Here is an 11,478-nt window from a genome sequence, read left to right as displayed (position 1 = left end):
TGTACACCCAACCCAGCCCTAACCCCACGTACCTCTCCAAAAAGGGGGCCGAAAACTATAATATGAAGGTATATAAACGGGTCTGTTGGGACGGTAAATACATGTGGTGTAAGCATATAACACTGAGAGTTGGGAAAGAAAGGTTTCATGACAAGGTGAGCCAAGTGCCATCCATGCACTTTTGATTGCGAAGCATTACGTAACAATGTGAATGATTAAGTATTTTAGTATATAGATACATCTGTTTAACAAAGGTCCGGTGTATCGCTTCGCGACGGCAAATGAACATATGCCTTCGGGATGTTTTTTAACGCGGGACTTTTTTCTCGGTCAAAGTGTTATGACCTATTTGACCCTGAACAAGATGGCTGGCGACGGGACCAATGATACCTGACACTGGCCAGATTTATAGGACGAACTGTCTTACTCACTGCACGGGGGAAAATCCGGAAGTGTCCCAATCCTTATGCATGATGAGAACTTGATTTAGTGCATGTAGATTTTGGCAGATAAATATATATCGTTAGGACTCGGCACACGAACTGTGTATCAGTAGTATTTTGCAATGAAACTTTCTCTATCATATCCCTTTCCTTTCTTTTTTATTAAAATTTAATAACTAGATTTTTGATATACATTGTATATGTATATGTACATATTTATTAAACAATTATTCCTTCAACAAACATAGAAAACAATTGGACAAAACAAACAACTAATTAATAACAAACAAACAAAATTGCTGATATCCTACCAGTATTCAAAGTTATTTTCAATGAAATCCTCATATTCCTTTCTCTTTACTTAATATCTGTTAAAGTCAGAAAATATATTTTTTATAAAAAGTCAAACACAAAAAAATTAGTCCACCTGATTAATGGTTATAAGTTTTATACAAAGTTTAGCAACTATCGATGAGCCAAGTTTTATTTTAGTCAATTAATTACATGACTAAAACATTTCCTATATTGTATTGATCAAATCATGTTAAAACATTGTGACACACCTTTGTACAACACTGCCTAGTTTTTCTTTTGATTTTTATATAAAACATATAGAACAGATGAAATATATAAGATATACGAACACTTGACACAATTAAAGCTTGCCGGAGACTGGACAATTACCCTAGATCATGCTGTGGATCAAAACTGCCTTTGGATACCTTTCCTGTAATAGTATCAACATTAAATTCACCAATGCGCATGATATCTTTAAGACTGGAATTAATCATAAGTTCGCAGGATACCTGGCAGAGGATGAAGAAAGGTACGAATGTTTTTAATTAATTTATTTGAAATTGATCATGCCCGGTTGTTGTTTTTAATCCTTATTATAAGTACTTTTCTTACATTAAAATTTTCTAATTCAAAGAATTCAACACTATCTTTCACATGATTGTTATAGTTTTCATTTCTTTGAATTACAAAAGTTTAATGTAACAATTTGTCACATTACTGAAGATTAAAGTCAGAAACTTATTCATCAAACCACGGTGAAGGCGTTTAATGTTTCGCAAATATATTTTCTCATAGTTCTTAAAATTTTTATATCATTTTAGTCATTATAACCATAATTATTTTTTTTCAAAAAAAAAGTTTTATTTTAAATATGTGAAACTAATCCAGCTTTTTCCAAACTTAAATTAGCTTTAATCTCTCAATTTCAGGAAAATAGAGATCACGATTCAATCACTTCCCCGTCGCTCATTTCCCGTTTTCCGACATTAAATGAATTGAGATGATTTCTCGCTGTTCACTCGACTTATCAACACTATCATCCGGAAGTATATAAATTTTCAACATATGCTTTAAAAATCAAGTGGAAAAATAAATTCTACAAATTACATAAAGCGCATTTGGAATCAAGGTATGTAGATTTCGCTTTCATTCAAGAATTTCTTGCTTATTGTCAGAGAAATTGAACTACAATACACAAAATTTATATTGAGTTTTTAAGAAAATTACTTATATATGATTATATCTTTATCTTTAATGAAAAAAACAACATGTTTAAAAAGCACAACATTATAACACACCCTGAGATTGAATTATACATGCATATATCAAATGATAAAATGATAATAGAAAAGCTAGATACATGTTTGCAGCAACACCGACTGTTTTCCTGTACATTAGGTGTTTTGAATTTGGATTTCCTGTCCTGGCCAAAGCAACCCATTTCATAATACCTGATCCCGATTGATTGCGTAAGACAGTTCACAAGGAAAATAAAAAGACCTTGTTGATTTTTTATAGATTTCAGTTGGGTCTTGTACTATTATTATTAAGAACTTCTATTAACAAATTTCATTATATAGCACCCAGAATACCTTGTGTTTTCCTGTTTTGCAATTAACAGGAAAGACGATATTCAAAGACATTCTGTGTAAATCATTGTAAACGTCTGTCCGAATATCAAAATTTTATATGTACATGGTAGTATAGCACAAATATCTATAATATTAGGAGGTGAAGAATTAATAGGCAACGTCTTGATCATATAGCTTTATGGTTTACACAGTTGTATAACATACAGGTAATTATATAATAAAGGGCTTCCCTACTTTGCTCAATAGATGATTCAATTTTTCAAAAAACCAAGAAGCCACGATTTTGGTCAAAAATTATTTTTCTGATTTTAATGTCTACAATGCTTCAGTAAAGCATTTATAATAGGCAACCGAAATTTGAGTGTCATTTGTTGAGTTACAAGCGAGTTACAAAGCTTACAATTCTTTGCCATGTAAACAAAGCTTTTGTTTATATTTTGAATGTTGAAGTGAAAATGCCAATTTTAGATTTAAAATGAAAAGGTTAGAAACTGTTTAGTTATGCCTTAAATGAATAAGAAGATAGACACACTACATTGAAAAAGATTTTTTACTGGTACATTGAACCTATGTAAACAAAAACAGGATACGAGCCTTGTTTTCATGATAAAGAATTGAGAGCCCTGTATCTTGCTTATAACTCTACGACTGGCTCTAAAATTCCATTTGATCATCACAAAATGCATTTCTAAAGCATTGTACATAATAAAAATAGAACTTGAGCTAAATCGTGACCATGTCCTTTTAAAGGGATTTTGGTCAAATTTTATTTTTCTGTTTTTATTATTTACAATGCTTTATGAATGCATTTTTAATGATCAAATGAAATTTGGGTGACAGTCGTTGAGATTTAGGCAAGATACGGGGCTCACAATTCTTCGTCATGTGAACAGGGCTCGTGCCCTGTTTTTGTTTACATGGGTTCAATATACCAGTAAAAATCTATTTTAAACTGATTTGTCTATCTTCTCATTCATTTTAAGCATGAATTAACAGTTCCTAACGATTAACACATTCATTTTGTGTTAAAAACTAGAAATTTCAAAATGTAAACAAAAGCTTTGTTTACATAGCGAAGAATTGAAAGCTCTGTAACTCGCTTATAACTTAACAAATGACACTTAAATTTTGGTTGCCTTTTTAAAATGCCTTACTGAAGCATTGTAAACACTTAAATCTAAAAAATAATTTTTGACCAAAATCGTGACCATGCCCCTTTAATTGCATTCATTAAGAGTTGCCGTTCCTTTTTATTTATATTTTACTAATATTTCAGGTATACATATATTGTGAAAAATGTCAATGAGGAAACAAGGTGTTTAAGAAAGTACAAAATTGAACAATAGGACGAAAACAACTGTTTGTTGTTATCATTGAAAGCTATTTACACAGTGAAGGGAAAATCAGCATGAAGAACTAATATGGAAGATGGTACGACTCAAATCCTGCACTTTTAAATTTAATTTTGCAATAATTCTGTTTTGATTTCATCAATATTTATACGAATTAAAGATTTCTATATTTACTAAAAAGATTAGTTACTGCATAATGGTCTGGTCTCATATGTCTTTTAAACATTCATCTTATCTATAGAGGATTTCAGATTGTTTGAAATCGCATTGTGTAATATTCATTACAGGTGATATCTATGAAAATGTTCCTAAAGACAAGAGGTACTCAAAATTAGATTTCTTTCTTGTTAGTTTCTATTTAAATAACCAACCTAATGCACTATACTTACGAATTCTTTCTTTTCTAAGTTCGAGCCAAGCAGAAAATTCGAGAGGTGTTCATGGGGGGTATATTCTAATGACAGACAAGAGATGTATGAAATGTCAATTAAATGGTAAAAATTAAGAGAAGTATACTGTACTGTTTCATTTTCAAAGGTAAAACTTGAAGAGGTTAACATTTACATGTACATTTATGTACATATATAACATAAGAGGCTTTTCTTTTTTAAACAAGAATAAAAACAGGTTGCAGTACATAAACTGAATTTGTAAATCTTAATTTTTTCATAAAATATCTTCTTTAATTTAATTGATACATTATTCATTTACTTCACTCTTCTTATCATGTTTCTGAAACATATTAATTAACAGAGATAAAAATAAATTTAGTCATATATTATTTTAGCCAATCCGAACATAAAATGTAAATGCCAGGAGGTTGCAGGCAGTAGAGAGTAAGGACTAATTTTTTTTTCACAGTATTATAAACAAGTTTCCATACTTTCATGTTTTCCAATAGGACTGTCCAATCGAATTAATATTGTTCTCTTATTACTTTTATAGGAGCAATAAAATACCCCAGTGTGAAGATTATGAAAACATGAAAGTAACAAGGATCAGGAATATGGGTGTGTATTATTAATCAAATAATAATTAAAACAACAATTCAGGTCAATATACATGCTCTTCAGATCGTTATAAATGTTGTTAAATGTCCTTATCTATAGTATATATATCTATACTATAAGAATATACACTTAAGTTTACAGCTTTTCTAAATGAATTGTATCAATTATGTAAAAAAAATAAATAACTAGTTTTATGTTTTTCTTTAAATAGAGAAACTTGAGACATTAAAAAAACGAGCACTGGAGTGAGTATCAATAATTTTACGGTAACAAATACTAATAACCAGAAACACAGAAATGTTGAATGAGTACTTTATTACTTCTAGGCAAAGGCCAAGTTTTAGAGCTTTAGTTTTAGAAGGGAAAGGGGAAGGTTAACATATAAACCAATTAAATCGATGTAAAAGGGATAGATATGTAGGTATTCAGACATCTTATATATCATTATATAAAGAAAAGAAATCGTTTGATTATTCTTTTAAAAGAAAGAGACCTTGGTTTTGACAACAAAGGATCTTTTTCTAAAGATCAATAAGTACATAGTCAGTTCGGGCATTGATTGTGTTCAGTTGTCTACAATTTAAGGACTAGGTTATTTTCTTTAATAAAAATTGAAAAAACGAAGGATTTCTATTATGCCACCTAGTAAAGGTACTGAAGAGAGTCTACGAATTTTGACAATTCCAAAAATATATAAATCCAACATCTAAAATTTAAGAATGCACTTTATAAGCTATGTTTTATTAAAAGCTTTAAAAACTAAAACCATAGAGGTTCTCTTTCTTTGAGAGTTTCCCTTGGCATTCTATTCTAGGAAAGAAGCCACTTTGACCAATAAGGGAGAAATGCGAATATACGACAACCCGGTAGAGGAAAACTCGCAATGTGCTTGCTGTGTTATTTTGTGACCAAAATTCACATTTCAGAGATACTGGTTCTATGAACCCCACAAATGTGTTCAAAAACTAGAAGTCAAATAATATTTATGTGGCGGAGTCATTTTAGGTGCTCTACATGTCTTTTTTTAATTGACTGTACATGAAATTTTCTTATTTGCTTGAAATATGTAATTAAAAGGGTTGTAATGAGAGATAAGCTATCAAAAATATTGAAAAGCATGTGACCAAAATGTTCAAAATATAGTTTGAATCTTCATGAAAAGGAATAGAAATGCGGATATGATTGTATATATGTCCATATGTGTTTGAAGAATGTAAGTATGTGTTGACAGATTCACCTGTTTTATTCCAATGAAGCGGCCACGCAACGCTTTAGTCGCTTACATCCTCAATAGAAACCACTTTCTCCAAGAGTTGATCAAGAGTTTAAAAATATAACGAGGAACATCTCAAAATTCAAACTTTGACCCACACATCTATTGATAATTGATGCTTCAATAGAAAATGATTTAATTTTGTTTGTTCTCACCAAATGATTCTATAAATAGTTTAAAAAATTAAGAGGACTGTATGCTAGTAATTAAACATATCGAACTTTGAACATATTAATTAATATCATTACTAGATTTGAAGTTACTCTTGTTTAATGTCGATCATTGATTTATGCATTTGAGTTTTTTAATTTTAAAATCTGCGTATATTATAGTGTGGACAATTATTGACTGTAAGCTATTGTACGTGCGATTATTATTTTTTTCGTTTTTTTGTTTTGTGTGTGTGTATGTGAATTGAATAATTACAGATTTTATCGTGCACGTTATTGAAAATCTTCAATGGAAGGTACATAAAGAGTTACAATAAAAATGATTGAATGTTTTGTGTATTGCTTTGTAACAATGCCATGCAGATTACGTTGTTAAGTCTGTCACCCCAGATTGGTCCCTTTATTTCTCCCTTGCTGGCTTTGGGTCGCCCAGGCTAATTGTTTGAAGCATATCTAAATTCCTTTAATCTCATTTGAGAACAAAAGCGAATATTTATTTAGTGAATGTTCAAGCGTTTTAAAATATTTAGATTTTCATTCAGTCTCTAATACTTTATTAAATACTTAATATCTGGAGATACCCCTCGCTGCAAGGAATGAATGAAACCGCAGCTTTCACTGCAGGGAAATTAATTACCTTTATACAGACGAAGAATGAACACTTTTAATCAGGGCAAACAGCGCTTTCCATTTCAGTACACCTGAAGATATCTTTTATGCATTTAAGGTGGTGGTATTTCTTTTCATTGCGTATCAACCCACTCGCATGCCTTCATCGTAATAGACGGACTAAGTATATTTTTAGTTAGAGTTTCAAACTGGATTTTAAACATATGAAAGACTGAGAGGTTCGTGGATTTACAATGACTAGTTCAATTGTATATAACCAAGTTTCGGCTGACTTGAAATCCGGAACGAGAAATACTAGTACCCCGGAATCGGTGTACGTGAGATATCCCACTAATACAGATTTCCCGGTGGATACGGTGGTTAGATACGTGCCAAAAGCTTCTCCCGTCAAAATTTCCTTTGCTCCAGACACAAACTTTGACTATAAGAACAAATCGAAAGTGGCAGAAAAGGTGAAAAGATCAAATTACCATTTTAGACCCGTGTCTGAAAAGAGGAGAAACTCGCTGAAATTTCAAGCACCTGCTTCAACACTGCCCTCCTCAACATTCGTGTCCACGAACAAACAGGATTTTGCTGATACATCAGAACATCTCAAGCGATCGCTGAAACCGGCGCCAAAGTGGTTTTACAAGAGCAGCACAAACCTACATGAAATGGGGTCTAACTCTTTGGAGGACCGGTGCTTAGGATCTGATTGTAGCACTGTTAGTAAGAACTACGCACGATCTCTCGTGTTCTTTCCACCACAAAAACGTGCCAAAACGTTGGATACTTTTAGTTCGAATCATTCGTCCTATGAATATAAGCCATTAGTTGGCGAAAGAGTTATTTTCAAAGCTCAGCTACTGAGAGAGTTTCCTAATAACCCTGTTGTGAGTGATACCATTATAAGCGGAAAAGTAGAAAATCGAAAGAACGCTAGATTTTCTGAATCTTTAAACCATAATGGAATGTATAATTCCGACACAGAAATAGAGAAGAAACTGGGTCGTGTAAACGCGTCTCACCGACCTGTACATGGTACCGACGTCAGCCAACTGTCGACTACTTCCATCCAAAAAGTAACTGGCGACATGAATAGGACTTACGGGAAACAAGCCAAACTGAGGGAGATGATAAGGAAGTAACTCCACTGAACGTTTACTCACAAGTGCTATTTGTGCCATTTTTTCAAATTCATTGTTTCCGATTGTGAGTCTCTTGACTTTAAAATATATTTGGAAGAATCTAGATTGATGGTTATTATTACCAACCGCTTCATTTAGACTGTAACTGGAGCAAAGCTTTTGGGGAAATAATTCTTCTTGTATGTTTTTTTGTGTTGCCTCAGCTTGAAGGATGTGAACTGCAAAAGCAAAAAAGCAATTCCACGCAAAACACAAGAGGAAATTCAAGTTTGAACAAGTCGTTTGATTTAAGTCCCATCGAGAATATTCAACCCGCGTTGAGATGTGACCAGTGCCGTTTAATTAAGTGTTGCAGATGAAGAATTTGCGGGGGTTTGTCGTGCCATTGAACTAGACAACATATAAACAGCTTCAATACAAGTTTTGAAAAAAAATATTTGAAAAAATTAATTTCTTTTTTCTATCGGACCTACATAAGTGACTGGAAGAAAGTGACTGGCTGTTATTCAATATCGATACTGTCTTGATGAATTTAACGTCCTTTTATATTGCTGCTCTGCACTACATTCTACTGTATCCTGCAGAATCATCTGTGTCCCATGTACCGTTGTTGCTGTTTTTTAAGTTATTTTTTTTTATCAATAAATTGTACTACATCTGAAACAGATGTTTGGTTATCGTTTGTAAATATGGTGATTCATTGTTATCAGAAATAGATATCTTTCCATTAAGAATTAGAAAAGCTTTGGTAGTATGGCAGTTTTGTTGAACTCCCTCCCCTTACATCAAATGAGTTATAAAATTAATATGTATATGGAAAATATCACAAAAGAAATTAATCGATTCAACAGAAATCTTGAGCATGATACTAGTAAATGAAATGTTAAATGAGTGTTTTTTTTGGTGGGGGAGGGTGGATGGCGTCATCAATATTTGTATTGCTTTCTTGAATATCTGCAATGAAGTGGAAGCAAAGGAAAACAAAACTTTTGTTTCTTCCGATTAAATCGGCTGTATTGTACTATTATGAGGGACCGAAGGTCTGATTATGAATTGATTGCATAAACTGTACAAGATTAAAGTATTGACGGTCAGTCTTAATCTTCTTATTCTCTACTGACTTTTCCTTAAACTTGACCAGTCCAAAATCTCGGTGGACGCTCATAAAGACAACATGGATTAAATGTTAAACCAAGTTGGGAGTCTATGATACGACACACAGATTTTGTTGATTAATTTGTTGAAGATGAAGCCTCAAAAGAACACTATGTGGGATAGTTTACAGGATCATGCCATGTATCAGCGCTCCTTGGTTTTGTTTCCGTATCCAAAACTTCCCAGCATTTCGAAACCTTCCGACGAATTTGCTGGCTTTGGCTCCCTTGGATATAAACCTCTTGTTGGGGACACGACCACGAGGCCTTTCGTGAAGGCCAAAGTTCTGAGAGATCAAGAAGTGATGTCATCATCGAGGAGTGTACATGTTTCTCCAAAGCAACACCATCGCATTGATAGCAAATTCACAGAGTCCCAGAAAATAAGGTTTCTGGGCAAAACAGAGGACGGTAAAACGGACACAGTGGGCAGTGTTCGTACATATAGAGACTCTCATACACAATCCAGTCCCATGGAAACTACCTCCCAGTCTGTGAATAACGCTATGAACAGAACGTACGCAAAGCAGGCACAGCTTCAGGAACTTACGAAAAAGTGACCACAAACTGATGTGATTTCATTGTACATTTAACTGAACCCGAGTGTCCGGCTCATAACTTGTACGTGTATTTCTGTGTGTCACTGGGTCTGTGTGTTGTTTGTAAGAAAGGAGAACAGAGTTTTAGTTGACGTTAATTTGACCCAATATCCTGTGAGAATTATTTATAAAAGAAAACTAGATCACTCAAAGCTGTCGTTTTATTTTTAAACCCCATGCTAAACGGTTTTATGTTTGAATAATAAAAACATATGTAGATTATGCCATAAAACTCTCAAAAACAAAAGGTAAATTAGTTGTAATGAATTTTTTTTAATAATAAGACAGTTTTATTTAGTGCAAAACTATAAACCATCAAGTTCTTTTCAAAACAGTAAAAAAAAACCTTACAAAGGTAACCTTCATCCAAATTCAAAACAGAACAGGTGGAAAGATTAATTAATTTTTCACAGTATTATCTTTTATGATTAAAAGTTTCATTTGTCAATTAGTCCATGACTAATTAGTCATTTGAATTGTTAATTAGTAAGAGACAGTATTAATGTGTACACCTGTTGTTTTATACTGCATGGTCTCATGTCCTTTATTTAACTTTCAATGAAATGCTATGATATATTTGAATTTGACTTGTAATTACATTATTATTTGGATTTCTTCAAATACATGTTTCACAGAAAAAGAAGAGTTTGATATAAATGTGTGAATAAAGCTGACAGGCAGAAAAAACAAAGGTCCATTAAAATCTCCATGGTTACAATATTATGTGAACACGATTTTTAAGATTATCAGCTGGTGAAATTACAGTGGGTGAAATGACGTCAGTCTTGGAATTTTTGAAGTTACGATAAGCCACAAGTTACGATTTAATTACAAAAGGACACACCAAGCATGGAGGTGGCACTGAAAAAAACCGCACCCTAAAGCTTCTTTACTCATCGGCAAAACCCCCACTGTTTTGAAAGAAGGACTAATTATCCCCATATACAAAAGGGGAGACAAACCAAATGACGCTTGCAAAAGCTACAGACTAGAGGCCTTGCTGTCATGCATCTTCAAGATTCTTAAAAAATTAATACTTTCACGCATAACAGAGCATATCTTACATCATGCAGATCTTCCAAATTCTCAACAAGGCTTTCAGGAAAATTGTGGTTGCTTAACTTCATCCTTTGATCTGCAAGAAACAATATTAATCCTGAACACAACAACATTTTCGTCATTTTCTTAGGTACATCTACTAGTAACGCTTTTGATACTGTGTGGAGAAATGGGCTTCTATTTAAACTTTTCAAACTTGGCGTCACTATCAAAGTATAATCTCTTATTCAAAACTGCCACACACATGCTGTTAGCACCGCCGTGGTTAATCTAAAACAACCAAGATGGTTCTCTGTGTACCAAGACCTTCAACAAGGTGACACTCCAGCAGTTTTTTTTGCAAAAATTCGCTCGATCTTTGTATACTATGTAGATCTGACATATCTGAATCACTCTTCAACGTTCTTAAAAAATATCGGAATTTGACACTCGAAAATTACTCTTCTTTGGAAGATTATGTCGACTGGTCTGTAATACTACGCCAAACAAATTTTTTCTGACTCGGTTGATATCACTTTCACATGAAATGTCAAACAAGCAAAAAAAGGGTTCATTCCTGACTTAATAAAATCAATAGTACAACTTTACAATCTGGTGTTCTAACTACAGAATTGACTGGGCAACAGAAGCTTTCCAAACAAGAGTCCCTGGGGGAAAATGTTAGAAAAGCAGTTGAATAATCTCACGAGAGAGAGAGAGAGAGAGAGAGAGAGAGAGAGAGAGAGAGAGACACACACACACATTACACACACACACACACACACACGCA

General features: G+C 33.1%; 1 protein-coding gene across 3 annotated transcripts; it reads left to right on the top strand.

The window, feature by feature from the left end:
* Positions 1–1,126: 1,126 nt before the first annotated feature.
* LOC105334486 (uncharacterized) lies at positions 1,127–9,802 on the top strand. 3 transcript variants are annotated; one of them, XM_011437965.4, is made up of 9 exons: positions 1,133–1,269; positions 1,670–1,869; positions 3,609–3,763; positions 3,972–4,005; positions 4,093–4,178; positions 4,472–4,520; positions 4,630–4,694; positions 4,906–4,939; positions 5,509–9,802. In XM_011437965.4, exons 3-9 carry the CDS (start codon positions 3,754–3,756, stop codon positions 5,600–5,602), a joined length of 372 nt encoding a protein of 123 aa, XP_011436267.2. In that variant the 5' UTR covers positions 1,133–1,269; positions 1,670–1,869; positions 3,609–3,753; the 3' UTR covers positions 5,603–9,802. The 3 variants fall into 3 exon arrangements, with proteins under 3 accessions (XP_065935904.1, XP_065935903.1, XP_011436267.2); XM_066079831.1 differs by lacking the exon at positions 4,906–4,939 and having other exon boundaries at positions 1,129–1,269; XM_066079832.1 differs by lacking the exons at positions 4,093–4,178; positions 4,472–4,520 and having other exon boundaries at positions 1,127–1,269.
* The last annotated feature ends 1,676 nt before the right edge of the window (positions 9,803–11,478 follow it).

This window comes from Magallana gigas, chromosome 3 (assembly GCF_963853765.1).
Source record: "Magallana gigas chromosome 3, xbMagGiga1.1, whole genome shotgun sequence".
NCBI lineage: Eukaryota > Metazoa > Mollusca > Bivalvia > Ostreida > Ostreidae > Magallana > Magallana gigas.
The sequence above is the reverse complement of the archived record's forward strand: the minus strand, read 5'-3'. Positions and strand labels throughout refer to the sequence as shown.